The following is a 14,608-nucleotide window of genomic DNA, read 5'->3' as shown; positions in this document are numbered from 1 at the left end:
TTCGCTTTTTTATTTTTTTTCCTTGTTGTTTTTCGAGAAAGCCTTTTTTCAGAGGAGAAAAGAAGCGAGCGAGCGAGCGCCTGCAGTGGCGCGTGCTCGGCCTCCAGAGGCGATCGGCTCCAACTTTCTCGCTCCCAGCCCGCCTGCGCGGCCGGCTCCCGCCCCGCTCGAGCCCCCATTTGCCTGCCGCGCTACTTCCACTCTAACTGAAGGCGCCAAAGCCTCGGGCACGCGTTGACAGCGTGGAGACCACGCGCCCGAGGCTCGGGACTGTCTGTCTGCCCACCCGCGTCGCTGGGCCCCAGTTGGGAAGAGGGAAACGGGGCATCCCCCGAGCATCCCGGGAGAGGGCGGAGCGCTCCCGCGCCCTGGGGCAGGGCGGGCAGGGCGGGCAGGGCGGGCAGGGAGCTCCCGCGCCCGGAACTTTGCAAGCAAGCCTAACAAGCGTCGCAGGGGGGCACTCGCGAGAGACGGACAGGAAGAGGGCCGGGGGGAAGCCAGAACCCGGGACCACAGCACGGAAACGGCCCGGGGCCGAACCGGAGTCAGATCCGGGGATGGAGGGAGCCGGAGAAGAGGAGTGAGGAGGCCTGGAGGCTGGCCTGTTGCCCTCCTGGAGGCCGGCAGCCTGCTGGCAGTGGAGGAGCAGGCCGCCCAGCAAGGGGGAAGGGGTCAGGAGGTCGAGCCCGGGCCCTAGCAGGCCCAGACAAGGCCAGGAAGGGGGCAGCAGGCGCTGGCAGTGCAGGGCTCAGGCGTGGCTCGGCGGGCCCTAGAGGGGGGCCTAGGCCAGGCCTCTGGAGGGAAACTGAGTCAGGGCCAGGCCAGAGGGCGCGGCCTAGACGCCTCGGAGCCAAGTTAGGAGGAGGGGGCGAAGACCCTCGGGGGTCTCAGAGACTAAGGGGAGTAGGGGGCTTCAGGGTTTCCCCTTCAGAGCCGGATTGGCGAGTTCAACGCTTGTAGATCCAGAGTTGGATTGGGGTGGGGGTTCTGGGACGCTGGCTCGCTAGGCAAGGATTGGGGGGATGTAAGTGCTTAGAGATCGAAGTCAGGTCTTGGGTAGGGGGACTTAGACAATTGGAAAGCCTAGGTGGTTATTTGGGGAGGGGTCTTCGCGCCTGGGCGCAGCCTCGGCCCAGGCAGAGCGGCCGTTTGGCTTGAGGCGTGCGGCCTGGTCAGGAGAGGCTGTGGGGAAGGGTGGGCCGTGCAGGCCAGGCCCCGAGAAAGTGAATCCGTCCAGCTTCCAAGTGGGTGGGGGGCCCCTGCCAGGGGGGTCCCCAAGGGGGTGCGATGGCCACCAGGCGTTTAACCGACGCTTTCTTGTTGTTGCGGAATAATTCCATCCAAACCCGGCAGCTGTTAGCCGAGCAAGTGAGTAGTCACACCGCCTGCAGCCCTCTGCATTCACGTAGCGCCGCTGCGGTGAGTCTCCCGGCGGCCTCCTCCACGTGCCCCGAGCGCGCTGCGGCTCTGTCTGTCTGTCTGTCTCCGTCCGTCTCTGCGTAAAACAAGAAGAGAAGAGCGATGAGAATCCCAGGGAGATGCCAGGGCTCGGGGGCGTCGGGAGCCTGGATGGGGAGAACCAGCCTAGGCCCGGCCCCGCTCTGCCCGGCGCTCCCCCCACTTCCGCAGCCCTCCCCACGCGCCGCCACCCCCGGCGTCACTGCGCGACCGGCCGCCTCCCGTTTACAGAGGTGTTAGCCCCGAGGTCTGGAAGCCTGGGAAGCCGCGCGCTGCGCTCAGGCCTTTTCGGTTTGGTTCGGTTTGAAGCCCCCTCCCCATGCTGAGCCCCACTCGGAGCTCGGGGCTGAGCTGCAGCTTCGAAGACCCAGCCCTTTGCCAATGAACAACTTTGTCCCCTAGATGAGGCAGGCGTTGGGTTTTTCCCACCGTTGTCTCTAAACGGCCTCGCAGCCCTCGGCCTGGCTCCCTATGAATAATTGCTTTACTGTTTGTTCTGGGGGCTCATGTTTGTGAAACAGTAAGGTGCTAGGCCCTTCGGTTTTCCATTTCCCAGACAGGAAATTAAGCTCTCCCCTCCGTTCGAACTTTTATTTTTTTTTAAAAAAAAACAAAACAAAACAAGATGTGTCTGTGAAAATTAACTCCCCAAAATAGGACGTTTTTTTATTTAATTAACCTGAACCATTAGCTCGGGCGTAGAGTCTCAGGGAGCTTCTGGAAAGAATGCTGTCTTTTTTTGGTTTTGAGGGGGGCTGCTTTCTCTTTTCTGGCCTGAGTTTTCTGCTCTGTTAAATAAGGGGTGGGTCTGGATGATCTGTAGGAGACGGTGCTGATTAGCTCTGTAATGTCTCTCGGAAGGTGAAGTTGTGGGACTAGTTGTGGGGGAAGGTAGGCTAAGGATGAGAAGCACTTGGGGATGAAGGGATAAACTCATCCTAAGACCAGGTCGTCGGAGACTAGGAATATACAGCTTTGGCAATCTCATTTTGCTTCTCGGAGACTGGATTGCCTTTTTTTTTTTTTTTTTCCCTTTGTGACTTTATCTAAATGCTTCAGAAAAATTATGTCGTGTATCATGATTATCAACAATGTCCCTGCAAAGATAGTCTTTCTAAGTGACAAGTGGAAAAACGCCTTTGGCCGTATTACTCCTTCAGAAAAGAGATTTTAAGTCGTATGAACAATTTTAGGAATAAAATCAAGTAACTGTGGGTTAAAAAGCAAGGAAAACAGGGACAGGGTCTCTTTGGGTTTTCAGTTATTTAAGATATTGAAGGTTTCTGCATTTATAAACAAAGAAACTGTGTGTTAGTGAAATCAGTGGAGAGATGTCTGTTAGCGTGGAAACGGGCTACTTCCAGTGCGCTAATTTTGAGAAGAATACTATGAAATAAGCCAAGGAATAGAGGGTAGAAATTGAGTGAATAAAATTCCTTAGTGGAACTTTAGTTTTGTTAAACAAGAAGTGAGGACTGCATGTTCCTTAAATGGCTGAATCTTAGGATGCCTCGTGGGGAAGACAACAGAACATGAATCGTGTTTCTAGGGCTGTTCGTTTTAACTGTTGGAAAATGTATTCTTTGCTTTTAAATTTTTAATCATTTAGGGTTCAAAACTCACCCTGGATTATTTGGGTAGCATGAGACTTGTTTGTTTTGTTTTTAATCAGCAAGTCAGACAGTTTAAAAGCCCTGTGCCTGAGACGGACAGCTTTTTAAAAGTGCATCTCTGATTAAACCACTTTTTCAAATGTTTTTCTAATTTAGGCAGCATAAAATATATATGCTAAGTCAAATAATTAAAAATGGATAGCTAAATTATACAGTTTGGAAAAACAGGTATGTCAGAAAATGTACAAATAAATTTAGCTAATTCAAACAATTTCTTGAAAATAGACTTCTAAATCAAACCATTTTAAAATACATATGTTTAAGTCAGAACATTAAAAAAACATTTTCAGTGTAAGTCGTACCATGTAAACATTACACACTTATATTAACCTGACCATTTAAAATCTTTCTTAGATCATTAAAAGCAATCAGATTATCTCTGTAGTCAGTTCAGACCATCTAAAAAGTGGATTTTACCATGGAACAAAAAGAGTTTGCCTAGGTTCGAATTTAAAAAAAAAAAACACAATTACATATCTTAATTGTATACAGTAAACATATGCCATGAAAACCACATCTGTGCTACAGTATTTAAGCATGAATTATAGCTGTTTGCTTACAAGTGGTTCTACAGAACCTTCCTGCACGTGCATGCTGTGTGCACACACACACTCCAGTATGGCTAGATGCGAACATGAGAAGGGTACAATTTTTTCAACTTTTCTGGAAGTTGGAAAAGTTTTATAATAAACATTGTTTGAGGAAAAGCCATGTCTAACAGTTCAAAAGAACTTCATTGAATAACTGATGCAGGGTTTTTTAAATAACTGTTGCAGGATTTTTTACTGCCTTTAGAAAATTTTAAACCTCATTTCTAACTTGTAAATTTCAGAAAACCAGGTATCAAATCAAACAAAACTATATCTGCCCAATTTGAATATGGACTGGGTATTAAATAATATTAAGAAATTATTAGTTACATGAATTGTAAGTTAATTAAATTTGTTAATTTTGTCAGGGAAGCCTACTGAAATGTTTAAATACTTAAGCCCCCCCAATAAAGGAAGCAATTAAGGCAAATATTAGTAATTGTTAAATCTAGTGATGGATATGTGGGAAGACATTTATACCATTTTCCTTTTTTGTATGTTTGAAAAATTACAAATAAAAATGTAAAAGAAATTTATATATTAAAAACACAGGTAAAATAATTAAAGAGAGGTAACTTATAAATATATTTCTAAACCCAGGTAATTAAAAAGGGAATAACTAAGCCTGAGAGTTCAATTAAGAACCTGAATTCGTTATGTTCCTAGTTAGCAGGGGAAGCTGTAGAAGATGATTTTGCTTTGGGTATTTGTTTGTTCTCTCTCACACAACTGGAAGCAAATCACACCTAAATGAACAGATTTTTTTAAAGAATTAAACCTGAATTTTCACATCCTTATTTGAGGAAAAAGCTGTGGAAATTGATTGCAAAGTAGTCTGTGTGGGTGTGGGCGTGGGTGTGGGTGTGGGTGTGTGTGTGTATAAATAATATCTCACACACTGCCCAAAAAAGCACACCTAAAGCCATGTCATTCAAAGAATTTAAACCTGCATCTTTTAACATCCTGGTTTAAGGAAAAAGCCAGAAGTTAGTTGGGGGTAGATGGTTGTGTGTACCTACACACACACTAAAACAGACAGACAAATGTGCCGCAGCTAAGCAGGCATTCCAGGGGGAGATGCAATGACAAAACAGAAGGGACCTACCGGTCACTTGGCCCAGCATCCCCGTCTGTGATAAGCCCTCACGCCGTGGTCTTTGCACCTGCCTTCCACGGTCTGTGATGGCGATGGGAAATTCAGCAGCAGTCACTCTGCCTCTTACTTCCAGACAGTCTTTGCTTGCATGAGCCCCAAATATGCCTGTGCCTTCCACCCTGTGGTCCTAGTTCTAGATCTGTCTCCCAGGGCCTCTGATTCAGGAAGCCTGTGCTCCTGCCTGGTGACCATGCAGCCTTCCTGTTCCCCTAGTCCTTCCTGGGCCCTGCAGCCCCTTTGCCTTTCCTGTGAATGATGGCTAGTTTGTCTGCATCCTTTTGAAAGCCCAGCACCGGGACTGAACGCAGTTCTACTTCACTGTGTTCTTGGTCGTGTTAATATTAGTGACACTGATTGTGAAAAACACGCAGGGGTTTGACTTGAGACTCTCAGCCGAATCCAGGTGTTGGGTGCGCTCCTGTGCTGAGGTCCCACCTCTGTTTGTGAGCCCCGCGTTCCTCCGCATGGCAGCGTGGAACCAAGGAAAAAGCTTTGGTCTCTTCCCCGAAGATTTAGGTCTTAGGCCCACCTGCTGCTCTGAGTGTATCTCTAGGCGGGCTTTCATCTCTCTGGACCCCTCCTGCCTCATTTGAAAATTGAGAGGTTTGAGCATTGTTTTCTCAAGTTCTGTTTCAATACATGGCTCCTTGTGGCCAGGGCATCCGGCCTGAGCTTGAATTTGAGAGAGAGCCACGTAGTCCACAATGTCGTTGTGGCTGTTAGCCCCATGCCACCCTCAGAAATCCTTAGAAGTAGCCCCACTACTGTGCAAAAGTGACTTTGACTTTGTGTCGGCCGAGTGCAGGGTTTAAGGCAGCCCCTAGTTCAAGCAGTCGCGTCCGGCTGGGCTTTGGGAAGCTGATCTGAGTTTACAAAGTTAAATAACCATCGAGGGGAAAGTGGAAAGTTTCGCGTGAATGTAAAGCGGTCGTGGAGTTGATGTTCTGATCCGACGAGGCACAGTATGTCGGACGGACTTTGGGTCTCCTGGGCCGGATTTCAGTGTAGGGATTGGAGCCGCTCGATTGGTGTTTACTGCCTAATCTATACTTTGTTTCAGAATAATGTATAATCTATAAATGGAAGCTAGAGTTAATTGGTCTTAGATTAGTTTGAAACTAGCACATTGTTTTTAATAAAACATGGTATGCTTTAGAGAAGGAAAAAAGGAAGCTAAGGGTTAGCTATGGCTCTGAGAAACCTGAGGGACTGTAAGGTTAGCTAGGATTTATTGAGAGCTTACTACGTGCCCAGCACGTGGCTAAGCCCTTTCCGTGTGGAACTTGCCATCTTCACAACATCTTAGCAAGGAGGTGCTGCTGTTTTTCTCATGATGCTGATAAGGAGCTGAGGCTCAGAAGTTAGTAGACTTGTCCAGTGTCACCCACCTGGAGAGTGGGAGAGCTGGGAATGGAATGGGGCAGATCTGATCCCCAAGCCCTGTGCTAACCTGCTGGGCCCCCTGGTTGGTGCTGGCTGCGTTTTCAGGATGTGTGCTTCAGGTCCTGGAAAATGGAAGGACCCCATTGTTTAACAAGGTCTTTTTCCTTGCAATATGATAGCGTCTTTCTCTGTTTCACGTCACAACCCTACACAGTCAATTTTGACTTGCAAATTGGAGGTTCTGCGTTTTTTAGCTAAGGGTGAGTCTTTTGGAAAATTGGCGCTCTGTGTTTAGAGTCCAAGTATGAAATCATTGTATATTTCTCTTTAGATCTATTTGCTTTTCTGCTTCTAAAGATTCCGTCTGAGCAGTGAGGCTTACTGGAGAATAAGGGTACTTTGTTGGATAAAAGTGAAGCAAACTTTTTATTTTGGCAGTAATGGAAAGACAGTAAACATCACTATAGCATAAGACCTGTATTTCCAACTCATTTTGCTCAACGTTTCCAGACTTCCTGAGTAAACACAGATGGGATTCCACTTATTTCTCAGTTTTATGTAGAAAAAACACAGGCCGTAAATTCCACATGCTACTTGGAGTTTTCAGTATTTGCTTGATTGTATGCCATTGGCAGGTCAGAAACCTAGATTTAGGCATTCTAAAGATTTAGAAGGTGGTGATGGGTAATAAGTGTTTGCATTTGGCTGCAATTTGGTCTTCCCTGGTGGTAACTTGAGATGCTAATTTAGGTCTTCCCTAAATTTTCTGGTAATTTGGAGGCAGAGGGAGTTTAGAAAGCCTTCTATTTCCAAGCAGCAGAATGGGGAATTGTTTGAAAAGTTGACCTTACAAGTTTAGTTTCTGATGTGGTGTGGGCGTCGCTGCCTCTCATAAGTAATTCCCAGAATTGTCACTGATGCTAGAGAGGCAGGGGGCTGGAGGGGCAAGAGGCCACAGCACCTGGGCCTGGCCCTGTGCAGCTCTGTGACTTCAGGCAAGGCATTTATACTTTCCGAAGCTTAGTTTTATTTGTTAAAAAAAAAAAAAAAAAGAACCTAACCCTAGAATCCCACGATTCTGATTCACCTCTTACCAGCTAATGGTCGTAGAAACCGAAAGATCAGGTTGTGTGCTCAGTTAATAGTCCAAGAGGACCGGCTCACGTGTAGCAAAGATTTTAACCCTGGTTTGAAGTAATACTTGGTTCAAAAATTAAATGCCCAGGAGCCGATGCAGCCCGGGAAGCCAGCAGAGTAAGATCCTGAAGTTAGGGGTCTTGTCCTGAGCCTGTTTACTAATAAAAGACTTCTGTGCTGTCTTGCTGCAAATACCAAACCTTTTAAAAATGAAAACATTTTAAGAGTAAAAGGTAATTAGATCAGCTTTCCATTCGACACCGTCTTCCCTATTAATATCTCCAAGTACTACTAGTTCTGGCAGGGTGCGTATATGAGTAACAGTTCTCTGTAGCTCCGGTAGCAAATGGTAGAAAGACTGAAGAGGACTTCAGCTTCGTAGCATGTACAGGAGTGGTGTTTGATTACATTTTTATTGCTGTCATTGTTTATATTTTGGCCCTGATAGACCAGTTTCATTTGCATCATTAATTTTTAAATAGGGAAGTTATGGTTTTTGTTTTCTAAATGCACTGCTAAGTATAAAAGAAAAAATTAACACAATTGATGATTGAAATTCGCCACTAATTATTTCAGTGATCAATACTGTAAACTAAAAGACCTGGTTGTTTAGATTATCTGTCATTAGTAAATGTCTGTTCAGAAGGTAGAGTTCTGTGTTGATCTAAAACAGAATCTTTAGTTTTAAATTGACACTTAATCCTCTGGTTGCCGGGGCTTCTCCCTCTCCGCTGCCGTTAAAAAAGAAACAACAACAACAACAAAATCTCTTCTTTTGTTTGCCTGCTTTTATAACAGCTTTATAAACAACTGTGTGCTTTCTATACTAATAATAATCATAAATGCCAAGCAAATGGCAAGAGTTGTTCTTTTCTTTTCCCACCTGTGTCTCTGCCCCGGCAAGCGTGGTTTCTCGGCTCCCTTATCACCACAGATAAAGCCGCGACCGCGGGGTTTAATTTGTAGTGGCCTTACACACGCGGCTGCTTGGCTAGCTGAAGACACCCGTAGACAGTTTGTGCTGGCCGTTCATTTGTTAATTGTATTGCATTTGCAGGGCTGATTTACATGTTAAAATAGACATTTATTTCACACAGTAGAATTACAATTTAGCTTTACTCTCTTACCTCCCTAAAGGACGTTTAGGATGTAGTATTGTACATGGTATTTGATGTTTAAGAAATGGGTTACCATTTTATTTCAGTGAAACTAAAGCAAGTGTGTCTTATTTGTTTCTGTTGTGTTCTAATTTGTACACCTATTTATCTGTTGTTTCCTATCTCACTTACCGAGACCACCACAGTACAGAAAAGGAGAACGTATATGCAGCTGGTTTTTGGTTTGTTTAAATTAAGACTCTGGGGATGTTTTTTAAATGCCTTGGTTGGTAGAGTTTTATTTGTACTGATTTAGAGTTGCTGGAAATCCCTGTGTTTTCTGAGCTGACCATGCCTTACCTGTCTGTCCCTCATCCTTTCTTCCTTGCGCTCCCTAACCGGATGGGACTGACGGAGTGACATCTCTCCAGGAGCTGGATGAGGTATTGTGTTTTGAATATTTCTGTATGTTAGGTAATTTTAGTTGATAAATTACACCTGTTTTTCTGAAGTCTTTGCTCATATATAAAATGCCAATAGAGCTTATGCATATTTTAGCATTTGTTTTGACTGCCGATAATTGTTGTGTTTGTTTAATACTCAGAATTGGCATACCACGTTTTCACACCACACAAATTGGTGATTTAGAGAAGGATTTAGGCATATTCTTTACAACTCTTGGGAAAGTGTCTCAACTTTGGAAGCAGCAAAGGCTGGACATTTTCTTGAGCTTGAAACAAGCCAGACTGTGGTTAGGATTCTGCCTCTGGCTCCCTGGATTTCTGAGGCAGGGGAAGTCCTCAGGTGTGCTGCAGAAAGACAGCAGGACCCAGAGCCGTGGGGACTGTTGAAGGGTCTTTAGTTACGGTCTGTCGTGGTGAGGCTGCAGTGAGCGACTCTCAGTTCAGGCTGGCTGAGCCAGTCATTAGCTGGTCGCCGCTTCTGCCCTTCCTGGCAGCTTGCTCTGGCCTTTTCATTCCTCATTAGCTCTCGCCCAGAAGGGGGGAGAGTGCATATCCACAGCACTTTATTTTAGTAGCTCTAATGAAAGGGTTGCAGAAAAAGGAGAATTAAATGGAGGTTGTTAATGTTTGTGTGTTTCTAGTGTCTGTTTCAGTGATGAAGGAGTAAGAATACATTTCCTGAGAGTAGAGCTTTTAAAAGAGAGTAATGGTGTGTTTGTGTGCTGTTTTTGTTTGTTTGTTCAAATTTAGAAGATGAAGAGTGAGGTGGGATTAGGATCATACCAAACCTGTTGCCATCAAGTCGATTCCAACCCTATAGGACAGAGAAGAACTGCCCGTAGAGTTTCCAAGGCTGTAAATCTTTACGGCTGGTGGGTTCCAACCACCGACCTTTCGGTTAGCAGCCGAGCACTCAACCACTGTGCCACCAGGGCTCCTTGGATTGGGATCAGTATCTTCAAAACCAGTGTTCTTAACTAGTAGATTCAGGTCTATGACCTTCTAAAAAGCTGGACTAGTTGCTAATCCCAGCAGTCTGTGCACAGCCGAAACATCCTTCGTTGGGAACTGGTGAAATGGGTTCTGTGGCATCTCTGCGGGACTGTAGCTGTGAAGAGGGAAGGCCCGCCTGTAAGGCCAGTAGTGGGGTGAGTTCCCAGCCACAGCGCTAAGCGAGAAGGACGCCCGACACAAAGCAGTGTTCATAATGCGGCTTCTGCCGATGCTACTGCTTCCTTTAAGAAAAATAATTCACATTTATTCTTGGGTATGCTTAGACAGTTTCTGAAAATCCCCAACAAACTTAACAGTGAATGCCTCCCAGGAAAAGCCTGGGGTGGGAGAGAGACTTTTTATTGCTAACTCTTTTCTTAGGTTGTATATTCAGATAGTCTGTGACTTACGATGTATTCGAGTTCCAGCAAGCTGCACTTGACTTTGTTTTGTTTTGTGTTCTAACATCTTACCGTCAGTAACATACACTACATACAGTGCTGCGGCACGCGGTTGGCTGGCGTGGTCATTCTCAGATGTTCGCTTGCAGATGTTCAATGTTATGATTTATAAAAATACTGATAATAAAAGGCAATAATAATGAAATTTTTTTTAAAAAATGAGGTATTCGATTTACGTCAGAACTGTCTTACAACAGGGTCATCAGAATGGAACCCTGTCGTAAGTGTGGGACGACTGTATTTTTCTAAACCATGTGTATGTATTACTTCCATCATTTTTTAAAATAGCATTTAAAATCAAACCCTTAGCTGGACAGGCCCTGAGCTGTGATGCTTGGAGCCAGGTGCCTTGGCCAGCCTGCATAGAGGGATCCTGTCCCCACCCAGGAACCTCCTTGCCAGCACGCGGCCTGGGCGCTGGGATGCTGGAGAGGAGAAGCCACTCTTGCTCCTGCACAACCAAGTTAAGGGTCTTTGGGGTACAGCGGGCACGGATGGGCTTGTCCAAACGCTAAATGTGTGGGGGCTTGGGGCTTAAAGGGTAGGCACTTTTAGAATAGACACTACCCCTTACTGAACAGTTTGCAAATGTGGAACCTCTGACCCCCAAAAGGAAGTGTATGATGGGGGAAAATATCAAACGATAGCACCACTTCCGTGGAGGAAGCATTTGAATACTTTTCCAGTGATGGGCACCTAAGTGGTCGTAATGACCCGCATGTCAGCCATCTGAGACAATGTCCAGCTGCCGCCACCCAGGCAGCCAGTTCCCGAGCTGCCCACCCACTGCGTGGACACCAGCAGGCCCTTCTCTTTTCTTCTGCTGAGTCTCTGGGTGGTTGGAGGGTCCTGGGCGGAGAGAATGCATTTCTTGTGCCCCGTTTGTCCTGTGTGCGGCACCAGTGTTTTTTTCTGAAGTGTAGCTTCCACAGTTGACCATGACGTGTTGTTGTTTACCTCATTTATTCATTCCGTCCACTTATTGTTGATGCTTTCACTCAGCTAATGATAATTGTGTATTTATTTTTTATTACTACTGAGCGCCAGGTGCTGAGCTAGGAGCTGGGCTGGAGTTGAGCATGGCGTCCAAAGGTTTGCTTTGCCTAGGCCGTGGTCGGGGTCTCCTGGGCATGGTGCGGGAGTGACTCCTGGCTCCCCGGCGGGGTAACGGGAGGCACAAGCGGTCCCCTCTCCTCCAACTCCCCGCCCCCCCCCCGCGCCGCATCACCTGAGCTCCAGGGCAGAGTCACCTGGGGCTTCCTGTACGCTGAGGGGTTGCCTGCAGCCCGTCCATATTTGTCCTTCTTCCACTCACACCTGAGCAGGAGACTCTGGCCCTGAAGATGCCACCACGCACGCTCCTCCAGAAATGCTAAAGAAGGTTTCCTAGAAGGAAGCCCACCCACCACATTCCCCCCTCCAGGGAGGCGGCCAGCCCACTTTGTCTGCTTCCCCTCTTCTAAAACGGGGATCCCCCAAACTGTTGGGTTTTTAATGTCAGGATAGAAATTATTAAAAAATTACAAGATGTAAATGTCTAGCCATTTGCAAGTTACAAAACCCTCCGGCATGGGGGGACCAGGGTGAGATGTAGGGCTTTGAGGATCGCAGGCCTAGGTTATGATTCCAGTCCCACCACTTAACACTAGTGATGTAGCTTGGAGAAAGGCCCTAAAGCTGCTGGGCTTCAGCATCTCTGTTTGTGAAACAAGGAACAGCCTCTCCTGAAGGATTGTTGCCAGGGTTAGAGATGATCAGGTTAGCCGCAGCACCCCACGTAGGACTGACAGACACAGGCGGTCAGCGCTCCCTGCCTTTTTTCAAATATTGAGAAAAAAGAGAAATTAGCAACATTGATACATAGGTGGTGTGGTTCTCAGACTTTTTATTTCTGTATTTATTTTTGGTGAAGTTTTAAAAGTATTTTGAACAATTACTAATTTCGTAATCAATAAAAAAGAAGCCTTTTTTTTAAAATGATCGCAGGTTAAAGGAAATGCATTGCTGACATCCCCTAATTCTCTTTTATCCATTCCCTCTGCGAGCTCTCTGATGTCTTAAGCCTGATTGTCTGTGAGAGAAGTCCCCCAGCTCTCCGAGCCCAGGGCCTTAGGCTTGTGGCCTTACCGCATCCTACGTGCTCTTAGACGACTTGGGTGGAGGTGAGAGCTGCCAGGCTGTGAAGTTCAGTGTCCCTTCTGGGCTTCATTGCCACAGACACATTGTTTCTCATTACTAACGCCTTAACGGCTGAACTTAGTTTATTGTTTTGTTTTGATGGCGGGGGATGTGTATCTGACTTTCCCACCCTACAGAGGCTTTGCGATTCCTTAATCTTACAGTGGCCTAAATCAGCCTCCTGTAAGGCTGGGTTTTATAAGAGTAGGAAGGTTGTATACTTGGAACAGCAAGATTTATAATTAAGTGTGTGTATGTGTGTACGTGTGTTCCTTCCATAGATCAGGAACTTGTCGTTACTGTCTGGTGCTCTTGAAAGGGACAGATGTCGGTGTCTAAAGTGGATTGGGGCAAAGATAGCTTTAGTGAGTCTAGTGGGAGGGCCGTGGAGCATGCTGCTTGGGGTACCCATTACAGTGTTTCTGCATTTATGGAGGTGGGTTCGAGGGCTGTGGGCCAGGGTGGGTGCTCCCCGGAGGTCTTAGAGGACAGAGCTATAAATCAAAGAGATAAGCACTCCTAAATTCTTAATTCTCATAAGTATAGTTTTTAAAAGAGTTTTTGTCTTACTTAAAAGATTTGGAAAGATTTTTGGCTTCAACAGTACAGGTTCATTTGAGGAACCCTTTAATAACTAACTGAAACTATCCCCTGAAGTCACCTTGAAACTAAGTAATAGTTTAGCCCAAAAAGTAAAGATTGTCACCCTTGAGTATTGCATCTCTTTAAAAAAAAAAATTATAGAAGACCAAAGAGTCGACAGCTACGTTCAAGCGTAGATGAGAAGGTTGGGGGGCAGGGAGATTAAGGAAAACAAATAACAAGAACGTTGCCACAGTGTGAAGAATGCAGCCCACTGTCACTGATACTTATGTCTAGCAACTGGACTGGGAGCGGGTTTTGCTGTATATTTTTTCACCAAAAAAAAAAAAAAAGACCCAGAAAACACTTCAGTAACCAACATCATACATTTGAAGGGGCACAGAGGTGAAATGCAGCATGCATAAATAAGGAGAATAAGAAATGAGGTGCTTTTTTTAAGGTCTTTTGAGTAGAGCAAGGAGCCTGGTGGTGCAGCAGTTAAGGGCGTGGCTGCTAACCAAGAGGTCAGCGTTTGGAACCCACCAGTGGCTCTCCGGGGACAGGATCTGCTTCTGTAAAGATTTAAAAACTCCATTGCTGTTGAGTTGGTTCCGACTCGTAGCAACCCTATAGGACAGGGTAGAACTGTCCCATAGGGTTTCCAAGAAGTGGCTGGTGGATTGGAACTGCCGACCTTTTGGTTAGCAGCACGGCACTTAACGTCTGTGCCACCAGGGCTCACCGGTAAAGATTACAGCCTTGGAAACCGTATGGGACACTTCTGCTCTGTTACGTGGGGTCACTATGAGTCAGAACGTCTCGAACAGCACATGGCAACAACAGCGTTGAATAGGGTTGCATCTTGCAAAAGATACACGCTGGATCTTTTTAAAATCAGAAAACATGTTTTTAAACGGTAAGTAAGGTTTCTGAATTTGAGAGTGTGACAATTTTGCACTTAAAATGTATTTTTTATGTTCATATTTGTTTCCATTTCAAATAGTTGACAGTCTTTTCAAGTATGTTCTCCCTTCCCAAAACATAATGTTCTTTTTAAAAAAAAAAATACACACTATGATGCATACTACAAACCCTTACTCGGGGAAGGAAATGATTACATTTGTTCTTAGTAGGGCAGCATTTCTTTGTCCTAATGAGCTGTTGCTGTAAGAATGTATCCTAGAGGGAACATACCATTTCCCTGTTTAAAGTTTGCAGTCCCAAAGAGTCAGCAGTTCTGTCTTAACTGGCCACATCCTGATACAGTGGATGGGAAAGCTGGTGCCGGACAGGTGGGCTGGCACCTGTCCCCGTGTGTCTCGGTGACTTGGTGCTGCTGTAACAAATACCACAAGGGTGGCTTTAACAGACGGAGATGTATTCTCTCACAGTCGAGGAGGCTAGAAGTCTGAATTCAGGGGAAAGCATTCTCTCTC

The 14,608-nt window shown here is 45.9% G+C and overlaps 1 protein-coding gene across 4 annotated transcripts in view; it reads left to right on the top strand.

Moving 5' to 3' along the window:
* The first annotated feature begins 552 nt into the window (after positions 1-552).
* Positions 553-14,608, top strand: part of STX16 (syntaxin 16) — a 26,755-nt gene continuing 12,699 nt past the window's right edge. The window contains exon 1 of one of the 4 annotated variants that reach the window (XM_004370205.2): positions 553-1,419. In XM_004370205.2, coding sequence (XP_004370262.1) covers positions 1,288-1,419 — 132 coding nt within the window. In that variant the 5' untranslated portion in view covers positions 553-1,287. The remainder of the gene's footprint in view (positions 1,420-14,608) is intronic. The other 3 variants (XM_004370207.3, XM_023742667.1, XM_023742669.1) reach the window with 3 other exon arrangements.

This window comes from Trichechus manatus, unplaced genomic scaffold (genome assembly GCF_000243295.1).
Source record: "Trichechus manatus latirostris isolate Lorelei unplaced genomic scaffold, TriManLat1.0 scaffold00008, whole genome shotgun sequence".
In the NCBI taxonomy this organism is placed as follows: domain Eukaryota; kingdom Metazoa; phylum Chordata; class Mammalia; order Sirenia; family Trichechidae; genus Trichechus; species Trichechus manatus.
The sequence above is the reverse complement of the archived record's forward strand: the minus strand, read 5'-3'. Positions and strand labels throughout refer to the sequence as shown.